Consider the following 17,345-nt stretch of genomic DNA (forward strand, 5'->3'; position numbering starts at 1 on the left):
GCAAACTCCTTGAATTGAAGAGATGGAGGTGAGAATCTAGGAGAATGCGAAGGCCAGAGGTAACAGACAGAGTCCCAGACAGGGGAGATTTGCATAGAGACACCCAGATGTCATCTAAAGGTCCTCCTCATATAGTCCACAGAGCACTGATCATGTGCAAAATGAGATACCTGAGCCCCCAGGGAGGGGAGGGTCACCCCCCCCAAAGAGTAAAAAGTACCTGGAAGTCAGGTAGGACTTGGAAAAACAACGCCTGTTTCTGTCAGGCCAATTGGAAAACCTCGTGAATCGAGAGCACTGGAGAAAGTACTCACGGCTCTGGCCTTTATAATGGGGGATAATTAGTCTAATCACTCTGTTGTGAAACATTGCTCCAGATTTCCCTTAAAAAATCGTGAAAGAAAGACTTGAAAGGAAGAAACTCTTTCCACGAACTTCACTGAATCCAAAAGCAAAGCTCAAGAATATTTATGAGAATATAAAAAATATCTACCCCTCCACAAGTCAAATTCATGACATCAGAATCCAGTGAAACTTACCTGGCAGGAGGAGAAGCTGGAAAATACGACTCAGTGAAGGGAAAGTCGTCGACCCAAACTGATCCACACGGAGCTGAAGCTGTCAGACCAGAGCACTAAACGTGGTTTTAACTGCATTCCGCATGTTTAAAAGTTAGATTGCTGCCTGGAAGATAAAAAATGCCGACTTGGACTTGTAGAGACATAAAACTTGTAGACATACAAAATACACTGGATGTTATTAACAACAACTAAGACATTGCAAAAGAAAAGACCGTAAATTGGAAAATATACCCCCCAAAATATCTCCAATAAATAGAGAAAAATTATTTTCAATGAAAATCACAGAACTTTGGAAATAATTCAAGCAGCCTAAAATACAAGTAACTGGAGTCTCAGAGAGGAAGAAGTGGGCAGGAAAAATATCTCAAAAGATAATTGCTGGAAAATTTCCAAATGTGATGGAAACTGTAAAACAACAGATCCAAGACTAAACAAAGGCACGCACAAGAAACATGAGGAAAGTGACACCCAGGGATATGATAACCAATTCATTAGTACTGGCCACAAAAGAAAACCTTAAAAGCAAACAGAAGAAAAACCCTTGCTACGTGAAGAGGAATTAACATAACCATGACAGCAGATTTCTCATCTGAAACAACGCAGGGAGGAGCCAGGACAGCAGTATCTCTAAAGTACTGAAAGGGAAAATTAAACTGCCACACTAGAATTCTATAGACAGTAAATTTTTTTGAGACAGAGTCTCACTTTGTTGCCCTTGGTAGAGTGCTGTGATGTCATAGCTCATAGCAACATCAAACTCAAGCGATTCTCTTGTCATAGCCCCCCCCCCCAGTAGCTGGGACTACAGGCACTGGCCACAGTGCCCGGCTATTTTTAGTGATGGGGTCTCGCTCTGGCTCAGGCTGGTCTCGAACCTGTGAGCTCGAGCAATGCCCCTGCCTCGGCCTCCCGGAGTACTGGGATTACATGTGTAAGCTACCGCCCTGGCCCTCCTCCAAAATCTTTTAAATAGGAAGGCAAATGAAGACTTTTTCCAACATAGAAAAGCTGAAGGAATCAGTGGCCCAGTAGTATAAGAAACGTCGAGGCAGGAGAAAGCAGTGGAAAACCACGGGACGAGGTGGCAGCATAGATCAAAATGGTCAACATGGAAAAATGGAACTCATCAAAAGAAGGATATTACCTAAATTTTATCATTTACCATGATGCAAATCTAGGAGTTTTATATTAAATCTTTTTCCTTAAAAAAAAAGGAAATGTTAAAGCAGTCCCCCGGGCTGAGTAAAGATGGTGTCAGACGGATCTACCTGAGCGCGCTCAGAGGCGGCTGCTGGTGTCTTCTGCCCGGGTCCCGCGATCTGGAACTGAGGGTGCCCTGAAGACGTGCCAGGGCACGGACAGGGGCGCAACCAGAAGGAGACAGGGCTGCCTGACCATCCAGACCACTCACCAGGGACCTGTTGTTGAGAGACAGATAAAAGTCTACGTTTTTAAAGTGTCCATATTTGGGCATTTCCCTGATACCACAGATTGACCCTTCTCTAGTTAGTGTTAATGGAATCATTTTTACAGCTGTAAAGTTCTGCTTTTCACATTAAGATCTCGAATTTACTTGATACTGTTTTCCACATGACCAGAGTGACCCAGAGCATTCTAAGGAGAAGGCCGTCCTCTTCGCGCTGATCTGAATGCTGACTTTTCCGTGAATCTAGCTCGGGCGTCTCTGCATGGCCGGCTTCCATTAGTCTGTTTCTCTGTATGACGATATCCAAGCACTAACTGGACGTGTTTGGACTAAGACTTAATATGCAATAGGGAAAATGCTCGATTCTTCTTTGTCAAATATATTAACTCTTCCTACCATATTGAATTTCCAAATACATTTTATGGAGTCCATTTTTAAAAAGTAGATGAAAAGGTTATGCAGCTAGGTCACATCAATTTCAACCTATCTTATGAGTCTCTCCACGCAGCAGTCTCTAGTCCTCTGACAAGGTTGATCTCAGAGTGAGCTTTTTTTTCCTTACAGCCATAGTGGAGAGGGGCACGGCAGTGAAGAGGTGACAGTTTGCCTACCTGGTAGACATCTGGGGTCGGGGCTCCTCCTTGTTTCTCAGCGATGCTCTGCCTTCTCCTAGAACTAAAGATCCTGTTCCCCCTTTGGTCTCCCTCAGCTTCACTTATTTTGGCGTGAAACATGGGACGTGAGATCACTACTGCGATCACATTTAAGTGTGTGTTGACTTTATGCTGAGGGCATGAATCGGCAGCAAGGTTTGCCATTACTGTTCCAACAATATTGGATCATTTGAAACAAAGGTAAAGAAGCTGAATGACGGGTTCTGCGTGAATTGAACAAGTGTCAGAAGAGAAATGTCTCGAAGCTTGCTCTTTCTGCTGTCACCACATAAAGGCAAACTGTCTCTATACCGTGTTGTTATTTGTGAAGAAAAATGTGTTCTGTTTGACAGTTGTCAGTGTCAAATAGAAATCTTCAATTTGCAATTGTGTTCAATCCTATGACGGGAAGAAATAGAGTTTTCTGTAAAAACAACTGGAGAGAAAAGTGAGAATAATACACTGTCCACTTTTCAGTTAGACTATACTCTGTACAAATGAAACCCAGTTTAATCTCTAACACATTCATGTAGCAAAACAAACTCAGATTTTTGCATTTAATTAATCTGTTTATTCATTTCTCCCACAACATTTGCTTTCGTTGATCAGTATAGTGTCTAACTATTTGGCTCAAAAAAAGGACCAAGACTCACCCCCGTCTTTGAGAAGATTATAATTTAATTTTTGAAGAATTAGTAGTACCTTTCATTAATATAATTGCATGCCGAATGAAAACCAATATATTTGTGTCCTTTTCATTCTTTTTCAGATGAGGATAGGCATTCACTCAGGTTCCGTGCTGGCTGGAGTTGTTGGGGTGAGAATGCCACGTTACTGCCTGTTTGGAAATAATGTCACTCTGGCCAGCAAATTCGAGTCGGGAAGTCACCCTCGGCGCATCAACGTCAGCCCCACCACTTACCAGTAAGTGTGCTCCGTCCGCCTCCTCCCTGTCTTGGGCGTTGCTTTGAGGTGACACCCTGTCATTTTTGAGACTGTTCTTTTTCTTGATCCTATCATTCTCCAAGATGCCATGAGTAGTTCTGCCCCGTCTGAAAGACAGTAATTGTGATGCGAACTTTTATTTCTACCCTGCGAGAGGGCGTGAAAAATCTGACTTGACTGAGAGGTAAACAAAGGTTTGTCGTTTGCCACAGTTTCTGTCCTTCTGAGGTGCACACAAGAGAGCACATGTTACGCGTTTGCATTACACTAGAAATCCCCAAATTTCCAGTGTTCATTATTTCTAAAAATCAAAGGAATAATAGAATAGAACGAGCAGTTTGTTTTTATTCTTTTGAGGAATGACTGTGAAGAAGAATGCAGTGAAGTTCCGTGTGTGTGGTGTCCCTGATCAGAAATGCTGAGCGTCAGAAGAGGTTCGGATTCTGGATTTTTTCAGGCTCTGGGATATTTGCATTATATTACCAGCTTGCCTTCCCCAAACTAAAAATCCAAAATCCACTCAAAACACTCTAGAGTCTGGAGGTTTCAGATTTTGTATTTTAGGATGTGGATGCCCAGCTGTTCTGGGTACAGAGTAGAACTTCAGAGTACCTGAAAGGTCGTCGTTGGCAATGCTACACTATGTGTTTGCCTCCTTAACGCTTCTTTATTTGCGGCCAGTAGAAATCTGTCCTCCCCTCCCCCACTGGATGGCAAGCCCCGTATGGGAAGGGGCCATGTCTGGTTTGGCTCATCCTTATATATACCTGCAATGTACAAAAAATGTTCATGGAATTAATGAAAAATGCACCAATAAGATGGGCTTCTCCAGAATATATAGCAGAGAACAGCCTGAAAATCTCTTATACTGTCCAACTTTCGCTTTACGCTAAGCGTTGGTGTACTAGCTATTTAGTTAGTGTTAGATTGTAGGTCATAGTGAAATGTAAGAGTAAGGTCAGTGATCAGTGTAGAGTGAAATTAGTGATCATTGATATTTTTATTGACACGATTACAAAAAAAAAACCCTTAAAGAGAAAATTTGAATATAAAGTTAGTTATATGACTAAAAGTTGATTATAGTAACAAATAGAATTATATATATTGAAAGTTTTAATACCAAAACTATACAGAGAAATTTTAAAGTTTTTTAATGAAAGGCAAATCCTTCCAGATAGCTGAGGAATTGATGAAAAAGAGAACTGAAACTACAAATATAAAATCGAGAGAAAGTTCACATTAAAAAAAAATAGACTCTGAAGCACTTGCTAAATCCACTAAGAACTGAATTTCTGGACTTTACTATTTTTTTTCTTTTTTTTTTTATTAAATGATGGCTGTATACATTAATGCAAACATGAGGTACAGTGTAGTGTTTTCATATACATTTTGAAATACTTTCATCAAGCTGGTTCACATAAATTTCATGTCATTTGCATAGGCATTGTGTCAAAACATTTACATTCTAGTTCTAGAAAAGTTCACTTGTACCCTTGTTAGACAAAAATAAGGTGATCTTTCCGGTCACCCTCCCACCACCCGTTCTTCTTAGCAAAGTATCACAGGAATGGAAGAAAAAGTATCCAATGTACACAGCCCTTTTATGAAACTAATATATACTTCTCAAATGAAAGAAACAACTTAATTCTAACCCAAGAATATGTGGGGGGGGGACTTTACTATTTTTGAAGGAAGACATGTCTCTAACAGAATAAGGAGTCCAGGAGAGTTGGAGGGCCTGCAGATAACTTCCGGACCCTGTTCAAGAATCCGTCAACCTTACTTAAGAGCAATCTCCATTTGGGGATGTTTGCCAGGGGACTTTGCCTCTTCTGGATTTTGCCCTCTCCTTATTTTTCTAACACAATTCTGAGCATATGAAAGATTATCTGACAAGAATTGCAATATCAAATTGAATTTGTCCAGTTCTCTAGAGAGATCGGTGATTCTGATACTTTACGCGGCACACACAGTGTTCTCAACCTCTCGTATCTCACGAGAGGAGTTTAACCTGTAGTTACAGGAGTTTACAGGAGTTTAACCTGTAGTTACAGGAGTTACAGGAGTTTAACCTGTAGTTACAGGAGTTTAACCTGTAGTTAAACTTCCACAGCACACTTCAACTATGTTGATCAAGACAAAGAATAAGGAAAAGAATGTCCTTACTGTGCTTTGAACTTCCTTTGAAAATAATTTAATTAATAATCTTTTAAAATGTTGGCGGCACACCAGTGTGCTAGCACCCCTGTTGAAAATCACTGTTCTGTAGGTGGGAAGTTACTGATGAAGATCAGCCGCCCCATCCATTCTTTTTTTTCCATCATGATGCTAATACTTATTTTCCACATTTGTGTAACTTAGCATAGACTTACATCTTCTGTGGAAAGTCAATTTTTAAAAACTGATTATAACGGGGCCAGCTGTGTGGTGCTTCACACTCAGAACTGAGACATCACAGCTGTTGTGGTCTTTTTTTACATGGGACCGATCAGAAAAGCCTGCCAGCCACAGAGGCACCAGCACATTTGCTGGTGTCTCTGAGGTTCATCATCTGCGTTTGCTGGTGTCTCTGAGGTTCATCATCTGCGTTTGCTGGTGTCTCTGAGGTTCCATCATCTGCGTTTGCTGGTGTCTCTGAGGTTCCATCATCTGCGTTTGCTGGTGTCTCTGAGTTTCCATCATCTTTTTCACCTTGCACTTGTGCTGATCCTTAGTGATCAATAGGGTCTGAAGAATTAAATCATTTCAACTACCACAAATATTGAAGCATTTTTTCCTCTTATTGTCTCCCCCCCCCCACACACACAAAAGTCAGACAGAGTTGCAGATAAACACTGTGAGCTGCAATTAGGTGGGTAGATTCTTAGAACAAAAGGCTTTACGAGAGTTTGACATCTTCGGTTTTCTTCCCTGAGTGATGTTCTACAGAATGTCCAACATTGCCTGGTTATCTTGAAATCTTTAGAGAGGCTCTTATTAAATTTATTTTTAATAAAACTATATGATTATCATAAACCTTGAGAAATATTATGACAAATTGAAATCATTTTCTGAATAGTTCATTACAAATACATTTTGCCTGAAATATCCAAATAATTTATTTCAAAAAAGACCACTTTTGTAACTATTGTGGAATATTGAATATTAAAGGATAAAATAATATTCCCAGGCTGGGCGCCTGTAGCTCAGTGGTTAGGGTGCCGGCCACATGCTCCAGGGTTGGTGGGTTTGATTCCAGCACAAGGCCTGCTAAATAACAACAACAAAAAAAAACAGCTGGGTGTTGTGGGGGCACCTGTAGTTCCAGCTACTAGGGAGGCTGAGGAAAGAGAATTGCTTGAGCCCAGGAGTTTGAGGTTGCTGTGAGCTGTGATGCTACAGCACTCTACTGAGGGTGACAAAGTGAGACTCTGTCTTAATTTAAAAAAAAAAGTCCTAATCCCATCACTGGTTTAATACTAATTTGTTTTAGACATTTTTATTTGTTTATTTATTTATTTTGAGACAGAGTCTCATGTTTTAGACATTTTTTAATAAAAACAAATTAAACATTTCCATTGGAACTTTACCTCACTTTTATTGTGACAAATATCCTAGGGAATTTGGTATATTTTAAAGTCAAGTGTCTTATGTATGTTTACATGTGTGTCCATAAGCAAACAGTTTTATTTTGTACATTTTAATTTCCATATGTGGCATCTTGCTATATGACTCTTTCTCTAACTTTGGTTCCTTTAAAAAAAAATTTTGTATTTTTAAGAACTATCCATGTTGGAATATGAAGCTCTAACTCATTATTTTATTATGATATGATGTTCCATTGTGTAACTATATCATATTTTAATGTTCTATTCATTTATTTCTTTAATGATGAACACAAGCTTATTTTCTACTTTTAAATATTTACAAAATATGTTCTTAGAGACATCATTTACCTGCCCTTTCATAAGTAGGTTATTTTACATTTCATACGAGATGAATAATTATGCTTCCTAGAGGTTGCTAGAACTAAATGATCAGGTGCTATTTAACTTAAACATTTATTGTGGACATTAGAAGCAGACTTTAAAATCAGGACTGTAATTCTTGTATGTTATTCCACATTTTGGGGGTCACTTAGCGTGCGAGTCATGTTGCTTAAAGTGACGGCTGAGAATCATTTTCTTTTTACCTAGGGTCCTTTCAATGCTAGTCTTACTGGACAAAAAGAAATCTTCATCAAGTCTTGAGTTTTGCAAGTTCGATGTTTTCACTTTTCTCTAATAAAAATGACGTGTACGTTCATCTTTGTTCCCACTCATCTGTGTTTAAAACTAGTGCACATATTACAAACAGTGGCCTTAACATCCCGCTACTGATCTGTGAAGCTAAAATAAATTGCTTCTGTTAAGGAGGGCTTCAGCGAATTTTGAAATAACCAAATGATTTGCCCAAGCAGCATTTTTTGTTTTTCCTTTCTCTGTGCAAATTAAAAATGTAGAAAGACTTTTTAATTACTTTGGTATGAAATCTTCCTTAACCTTTGAACACTTTTGTTTTCTTCTATTTCGAGTGCCTATTTTCATGCACTGTGAAAGCCTTCGTTTTCTGTTAAAACTGAGTTGACTTCTCATCACCACATAAACAGCTCGAGATACGCAGGGACCCAGCATGGAAGAGGACCCGGCAAGCGGTTAAGTGCACCTGTGGTGGAATCCAGCTTCCAACACTTATTGTTGGCATGGAGTTTAGGAACCTAATTTATTTTGGTCAAATGTTATCATTTTTAAAATGGCACCTGTTTTATAAGATTATTGTTGGGACTTCATGTAATGTTTATAAAGCTCCTAATATTTGGAACATAATAGACATTCATTTATTGCTTCAGCCTCTTCTTCTCATGAAAAAAAGAAAAAGACCATCTTCTTCTTGCATTAGACCCTCATATATCTTATAAATTAGCCATGCTGAATCAAGTGTGGTAGTTGGATTACAGACTTCATCTGGCAGTCTCAAAGAAAGAATGGGTATGGTAATTTGGCCAAAGGCATTTTGAGCTGTGACTGCAAACTAAGATAGATATCAGTTTATTCCAACCAGTTTATATTAGCAAAGGCAAACACTCTCACTGATGAGTGTCTAGGTCCTAGTCAAATGGCAAAAGCTTGCTGCTTTCTTGGAAGATTCCCTAATTTAAGCAGAGGTACATAGTTACTTCAATTATAACACATATATAAATTGGATTATGTACTAATTGGGTTACTGTTGACTTCAACAAAAATCGATTACTTCCTAGTACTTTGACATAGAAGTCTAGCATAGCAGGCAGGTCTCAGTGGGCTAAAATCCAAGTATCATCAGGGCTGTGTCCTTTTTTGGACAGTCTGTGAGATAATGCGTTTTCCTGCCTTTTCCATCTTCTAGAGGCCACTACATTCGTGGGTTCATGACTTCTTTCCTCTATCACCAAAGCCAGAAATATTGCATCTCTCTCTGACTTTGCTTCCCTTACCACCTATCTTTCTTTGGACTCTTCTTCCTTCATCTTCCATTTTTTTAACTTCAGATTAACCTCGGGGTATATACAATTAGGCTCCATTCTGTGCATTTGAGCCCTTCCCCCACGAGGTGTGCTGTATGCCCTACATTGTACCCTTAAGTGAGAGCTCACCTCCTCCCTCTCCTCTCCCCTCTTCTTGAATTCAAATGTGTTTTTCTCTCTTGTGGATTGTAGTTGTTCGTCTTCTAGTTTCATATCGGTATTGATACATTAGATGCTTGCTTTTCCATTCTTGTGATAACTTTACCAAGGAGGATGTTCTCCAAATCCTCCCTTCTTCCAGTGTAGGGACTACATTGGGCCCACTGGATAACCCGGGATAGTTTACCACCTGTTCCTCCTTGCCACATAACCTAACATATTCCATAGGCCACATTTTTATGCTAGAGTTTGGCATTGTGCATGATTCCTAAAGGAATTAAGAAAAGTGAATCTAATCTTGGTGGAGAGATGGGATGACGTAGATGGTCTTTCAGCTTTAGTATCTCATGATAGCAAATATTTACTGGACTGCTTATTCTCTCTAAGCAATTTCTTCACATTATATCACTTAATCTTCATAGTTAGCCGGTGAGTTAGCCATGGTTGTCATTGTTATTTTTAAGAAACTGAAACTTAAAAAGGTTAAACAAGTCACTGGTAAGATAGAGCTAAATAAGTGTGGGAGTTGATTCCAATCCATAGCCTCCCTATACTAAAGCCTGGGTGCTTATCTGTGGCCCAGCTGTCTCATTGGGTTGATAAGCAGTTGAAATAAAATGGTAAAAACTTACCAATAATTTCTTTCAGTCTTTTCTTTTTGATTGGCACATAATAATTGTACATATATATGTGATATGGAGTAATATTTCAATACATGAATGCAGTGTGTCCTGATGACAGAAGAGTAATCAGCATATCCCTCACCTCAAACATTGGGAACTTAATTGTGTCAGGAGCATTCAGCATCCTCCCTTCTGGCTTCCTGAAAACGACGATAAATTCTAGTCACCCACATTCACGTACAGTGCTGCAGGGCACCGAACCCACTCCCCTGCCTGGCTGTGGTTTTAGACCCGTTAACCAACCTCTCCCACCCTCCTCACCCTTCTAGACTCTGATAAACATCCAAAGTCTACTCTCTATTTTTATAATCTCAATGTTTTAAAAAAAGCAATAATTTCTGAGTATTACTTGCCTTGATAGGAGGAATTCTTTTGCAAGAAAATGTTGACAAGAGCCCTGGAGACCAAACTGGAATGAGAGCAAGGGAATTCCTTGTTTTTCCCATCTCTGCAGATAGAAACGCCCCCAGGTTGTACTTTTGCTGTTCTAGAATTGTTTTCAAACTCAGAATGATAAAATAGAATTATGTTCTTTCTAAATACTATTTACTTGGAGTCTCTCTAATCATAATATTACCAATATCTCTATCTCTAGATCTTAACTTGAGCATAGAGGACAGAGCTGTGGCAAATGGAGGCTTCCAAGTGAAACAGAAGAAAGCCTTTTGTTTCTGTGAGGCTGATAGATCTTTGTAATCACGTCTTTAATGCATATGGTAAATCACTGGGAATATAAGCTTGTTATGCAGAATTCACTTCCTAGTCAGTTTGGAGGAATCTATCTTTCTGATAGATTGAGAGATGCATGGAATAATTAATGAAAGATGCAGTTACTTGGGTATATTTTTCTTTGCATGTAAAAGCTAATAATCACCAACACTAGTCAAAAACAATAGCTGGAAAATCTTCTTGTCTTAAGTCAATAGAATTATTATCCAAGAACGAGACACCGTTATAAATATTCACTCTTTTTCCTATGAACACGTGGTGTGAGGAAGACGTTCAGAAAAGCTTCAGGAAGTTCTTGTCTAGCAATTTTCCTGTAGCCTTCTTTTTATTTAAAAAAAAAAATCAAATGTTCATCTGTTCAAATGACCTGATACTTAATGAAAATAAAAGAATATTGAGTTTGGCATGTTATGGTAATGTCAGTCTTTAACATAATTATATTGATCTTCTTATCTTTATAGAAATACCCAAACAGCAAACACTACGACTTAATAGTTTTTCCAAAAGGAAAATGAGCTGTTCTGCCAGATTTTATTTCTATTTTTCCAATTACATTAGTATTGTCCTTTTAAATGTGCCAACAAAAGTCATATGTAGTAGCTTGAATGAAGTATTCTACTCATTGCAACATTTTTATTTCGTTCTTTCTTCTCTTATCTCCCTGCTGTAGCAAGTGACATTTTCCTTGATAATTACATCAGAAAAGGTAATTCTGTAGATGGAGAACTTAGCTTTTCTAATTAATTTTTGAAAAATAAGTCTGGCATTTCTTTGGACTTTTCAAACATCCCACTTCAGTCATTCCATGCATTTACCAACATGTTTAAGGCCGTTACAGTCAAGACTTTAAGGATCAGAATATTGTGTTACAGTGACTTTTACAGCAAAAATGGTAAAAAAAAAAAAAAAACACAAACAAAAAACCCCATTAGCTTACTTCTAAAAACCTAATTGCCCAAAGTTTTAAGACTCAATGATAAAATATATAATTATGTACTGTGCAAATAATGGTTAGTTATTATTTCATAGATATGAAATGAAGAGTGTGGCAACACAAGCATTTTTTCTTTGTGATTTGCTTGATTATTTGGCACAAGTTTAGTTTATGATTAGACACAATCTAGAAAGAATCTAGAAAGAAAATGTTACCCTAACCATAATTAGTAGGAAGGAAAGACCTGCTGGTTCTCTCGCCCCAGGACAATGCTTCCTGGTTAATGACAGAGTTCTAGGTTCAGAAATTAAAGATGCTGATTGGTGTTCATGTCAGGAGCTCCCATTTATCTGAGGGACATCTGCTAGACTTACACAGAGGAAAGAATTTGCTTGAAGTAAAAATAATAACTTTTATTGGCCATTTATGCTTATAAATAATGCCAAGTTTAAGTGAATTTTTCCACATTATCTAAAACACTATAAGCTGAAAATTAGTTGCTAAGATAATTAAGCATAAACTAAAGCAAGAGAGAAAGTTACTTCTTCACATTCTCCTTTCCCTTTCAATGGCATAGAGATTGATGTTGATTTGGTAATCAACACAAGATAAAGAATTCTTTCTGACTTTTTTAAAAAAGATGTCCATATTTTACTAAAAAGGCCAAGTTGAAAAGTAAGTTTGAAGCTTTTATTCACTGTGGAGACAATTCAAGTAAAAGCTGATTTAGAATCTCAAGTAGAGCATAGATAAGATAGTATTGCTGAGGATCCGGGGGGATGGGGTTGCATTAAGTCCTGGGATTAGTGTGTTTTTGAAGCATCTTCTATGTATACTCACATGTGCAATTTCTAATATGCTCATCAGATTTTCCTGGTGGCCCAAAATTCAGAAAAGAATCTTTTCTTTTGTTTTTTGAGACAGAGTCTCACTCTGTCACTTTGGGTAGAGTGCAGTGGTGTCATAGCTCACATCAACCTCAAACTCTTGGGCTCAAGTGATCCTCTTGCCTCAGCCTCCTGAGAAGCTGGGACTACAGGTGTCCGCCACAAGGCCTAGCTAGTTTCTCTATTTTTATTAGAGATAGGAGTGTAGCTCTTGTTCAGCCTGGTCTTGAACTCCTGAACTCAAGTAATCCACTAGCCTTAGCCTCCCAGAGTATTAGGATTACTGGGGTGAGCCACAGCACCTGGCAGAAAATATTCATAACTACTACCGACTGATTAAATAAATGAATGACCAAATAAAAGAAGTTCACATTCCTGTCCAACCATTAATTAGTCTGTGATCCTAAATAAGTCACATAGTTGATCTCATCCTCTATTTACTCATGAATTACAAAACACAATTTGGTCCAGATAATTTAAAACAGTTTTTTTACACTAAATCTTAGAACAAAAAAAGGACTTTAGTGTAAAAGCAGTGAAAGCTGAATAAAGTCTATAATTTAGTTAATAATAATACAACATTGTTAATTTCTTAGATTTAATAAATGTCCCAGGGTTATATGAAATGTTAATGTTAAGAAAAACAGAGAAAGGTGTATAAGAGAACTCAGTGTACTATCTTGGCAACCTCTCTGTAAATCTAAAATTATTCCAAATAAAATGTATATTTAAAATATTACGGTTTTAGCATCTGGTGAGGCTGAGAATTTATTTTCAGCTGAGGTAATAGAGGGTGTTATATGCTATTACAGACGTATTGAATATTTTTGAGGCTGGAAACAACATGACCAAAGGAAAACTTACTTGGAAATGATGTTCCACAAGGAGTGGAATGGGGAATACCAGAGGTTGGAGGACTGGTAAGAGGTGAGAGCCTCGTTCCAGGCCTGAGGTACAGTCATGAACTAGGCAGGGTAACGGGAATACAAAGAAAGTGTATCAGGTATGAACATCTTTAAAGAAACAATTGGCAGGTAGGACTGGGCATTCTCTGTATTGTGCGGTTAACACTGTGCCCTTGGAACGGGAAACCTATATTTATTCATTTTTTAAAATAACGCCTTATGAATTTGTATTTTGTTTTAAATTTTTCACTTTTATTTTTAGAACGTAACCAAATTTCTATATAATTTTACTTTTCTCCTTTTTCAAAATTTTATATACATTTTCTTTGAAAGGAAATAACAAAATTCTGTATTGTATTATGCTGAATTGTCTGTATATTGTATAATGTGATATTAGGCACATGGGTGTGTTTCAGATCCCTTCATAACAAAGCAGTCTATTTTCCACAAAGGCTTATCATGACCTGTATTATATACACACACTGTAATATTTAATAAAATATAGAATGCTTGGAGACATTTTTAAACTAGAGAATTGAAACCAGTTTTGATTGGGCCTCCCTGTATTCTTTTATATGTAACAATGAGCATCAGGGTAAACCTGATCACTTTAAGTGTATGTTCAAGAATCGTTCCCTTGGCTCTGATAAAAGAGCAAAGAATTTCATGCATTCGTCACTGAGCACTAAATCATGCTGCTCTCTAATCAGGTTCTGTGAGATTGGCCAACACCAAAGTGTTTCCTCTGGAGATCTTGAGACCTTTTTTGGATTTGCAAGTCTGAAACTGACATGTTTGATCATGTGACTTTACATGACCCTCTATAGTCTGAGGGTCTACAGAAGTCTCAAGTTTCACTAAATATTAGTTCTGTAAAAACCTGTAAGATAAATGGGAGCAAAATATCTTTTTCCACAAGAAAATTGACAACCAGAAAATTTAAGTGACTTAACTAATTGCCATTAGCTAGTTTGTGCCTATGTCACCTGTTTGGGAGAAAGAAAATCCGTATAAAGTAAGAGATGAGATTTATGGTTTACAATCTCTTCTCTTGTCTCTTTCTTATTTACTGCCCTATCATAGTTTCTTATTTTCTTTTTCTTTTTCTTTTTTTTTTTTTTTGAGACAGAGTCTCAAGGGGTTGCCTTGGGTAGAGTGCTGTGGTGTCATAGCTCACAGCAACCTCCAACTCTTGGGCACAAGTGATCCTCTTGCCCCATTTTTCTATTTTTAGTACAGACAGGGTCTCGCTTTTTACTCAGGCTGGTCTCAAACATGTGAGCTCAAGCAATCCACTCACCTTGGCCTCCCAGAGTACTAGGATTACAGGCATGAGCCACAGTGCCTGGCCCTATCATATTTTCTTTCTACAAAAATTTGTATCTCTGAGAAGCATTGTTTTAGGGGAATTTGCAAGGAATATCTTCTGTAAAACATTATTCAAGATGTTAAATTAGAAAAGATAGGTTGAACTCTGGAAGAAAAGGAAAAAATTATGCCCTCTGTTTTTAGCCTCCAAATATTGTTTGAGGTTGATTTGCCTTCTTTGAGACTGAAGTTATTACATATAATTCTGCATGTTCTTTTTATAATATATCTAGAATAACTCTTTTTCAAACTAGTGTAAGAATATATAAAATAGAGAACATAGAATTTTTTTTTTTAATTTCAGGTTAATGTGAGGGTACAAACAACTAGGGTACAGCATTTGAGTTTGTTAGGTAGAATCCCCCTTGTAGTAGTGTCATGCACCCAAAAGGTGTGCCATAGACCCTTACATTGTGCCCATTAAGTGGGAGCAAACCAATCCCCTCCTCCCTTCATCCCCCCTGCCCCCCAATTTGAATTGAACAAAGTTTTTTTCTTATGTGGACGCGTGTTACATCATCTACTCACTTCATATTAGTATTGAGTATCTTGGATATTTGGTTTTTCATTCTTATGATACTTTACTGAGAAGAATGTGTTTCAATGCCATCCAGGTTAATACAAAAAAAGTAAGTCTCCATTGTTTTATGGCTGAAAAGTGTACTATGGTATACATATGCCACAGTCTGTTAATCCATTCCAGGCCTGATGGGCATTTAGGTTCTTTCCACATCTTGGCAATTGTAAATTGAGCTGCAATAAACAATCTAGTGCAAATGTCTTTATGATAGAATATATTTTCCTCTGGGTAGATGCCTAGTAATGGAATTCTAGAATCAAATGAGAGGTTTAATTTGAGTTCTTTGAGGATTCTCTATACTTCTTTCCAAAGAGGCTATATTAGTTTGTAGTTCCACCAGCACTTTTAAAGGGCTCCTCTCTCTCCATATCCATGCCACCATCTGAAACTTTGGGTCTTTGTGATGTGAGCTATTCTCACTGGGGTTAGGGGATATCTCAGGGTGGTTTTGATTTACATTTCTTGGATGATTAGAGACATTGAGCATTTTTTCATGTGTTTGTCAGCCATTCATCTGTCTTCCTCAGAGAAGGTTCTGTTCGTGTCTTCTGCCCAGTGATAGATGGGATTATTTGCTCTTTTTTGTTTATTAATTTGAGTTCTCTATAGATCCTAGTTATTAGACCTTTGTCAGATTCATAAAATGTGAATATCTTTTCCCATTCCACAGGTTGTCTATTTGTTTTAATTGTTGTGTCCTTAACTGTGCAGAAGGTTTTCAGTTTAATTAATTTCCATTTGTTTGTTTTGTTGTTGTTGTTGCAATTGCTGCTGAAGTCTTCTTTGTAAAATCTTTCCTCAGGCTGACATCATCAAGAGTGTTTCCCAGACTTTCTTCTAGGATTTTTATCATTTCATGTCTTAGATTTAAATCTTTTATCCACTCGAGTTAATTTTTGTAAGTGGTCCAGTTTCAGTTTTTACATGTGGTCATCCAGTTCTCCCAGCACTGTTTCTTGATTAGGGATTCTTTTCTCCAGTGTGTGCTCTTGTTTGGTTTATCAAAGATCAGATGGTAAGTAGAGACAGATTTCATCTCTTGGTTTTCTGTTCACTTCCGTATGTCTAGGTCTCTATTTGGGGGCCAATACTATGCTGTTTTGATCACTGTGGACTTGTAATATAGCCTGAAGTCTGGTAGGGTGATGCCTCTGGCTTTGTTTTTATTAAGAATAGTCTTGCCTATATGAGGATTTTTCTGGTTCCATACAAAATGAAATACTATTTTTTTCCTGTTCTTCAAAGTACAAAGTTGGTATTTTAATGGGGATTGCATTACATCTGTAGATTGCTTTGGGTAGAATAGACATTTTAAGACTCTTGATTCTTCCCAGCAAAGAGCACAGTATGTTCTTCCATTTGTTAATGTCTTCTGCTGTTTCTTTCCTTAGGGTTTCATATTGTAGAGGTCTTTACCCCTCTTTTATTAGGTATATTTTGAAGTATTTCATTTTCTTTGAAGCTACTATGAAGGGAATTATGTATTTGATTAGTTTCTCAACTTGGCTATTATTGACGTATGCAAAGGCTACTGATTTGTGGACATTGATTTTATATCCTGAGATGTTACTGTATTTCTTGTTCATTTCCAGGAGTCTTATGGTTGAATGTCTGGTGTTCTCTATGTATAAGATCATATTATCAGCAAAGAGAGAGGGTTTGACCTCCTCTGCCCCCTCTACAATATGAAACTCTAAGGAAAGAAACAGCAGAAGACATTAACAAATGGAAGAACATACCATGCTCTTTGCTGGGAAGAATCAACAGTGTTAAAATGTCCATTCAGTCTGATATTAGCTGCAGGTTTCTTGTAGATGATTTTAATCAGCTTAAGGAATGTGCTACCTATGCTTATGTTCTTAAGTGTTCTTGTTAGAAAAGAATGCTAAATATTATCAAATGCTTTTTCTGTAACTATTGAGAGAATCATATAGTCTTTGTTTTTACTTCTATTGATATGGTGAATTACATTTA

The 17,345-nt window shown here is 37.6% G+C and overlaps 1 protein-coding gene across 1 annotated transcript in view; it reads left to right on the forward strand.

Moving 5' to 3' along the window:
* Positions 1–17,345, forward strand: part of GUCY1A2 (guanylate cyclase 1 soluble subunit alpha 2) — a 255,199-nt gene that overhangs the window by 229,649 nt on the left and 8,205 nt on the right. The window contains exon 7 of the mRNA XM_012813478.2: positions 3,430–3,584. Coding sequence (XP_012668932.1) covers positions 3,430–3,584 — 155 coding nt within the window. The remainder of the gene's footprint in view (positions 1–3,429; positions 3,585–17,345) is intronic.

This window comes from Otolemur garnettii, unplaced genomic scaffold, assembly GCF_000181295.1.
Source record: "Otolemur garnettii isolate 467f Iridium unplaced genomic scaffold, OtoGar3 scaffold00266, whole genome shotgun sequence".
Lineage (NCBI taxonomy): Eukaryota > Metazoa > Chordata > Mammalia > Primates > Galagidae > Otolemur > Otolemur garnettii.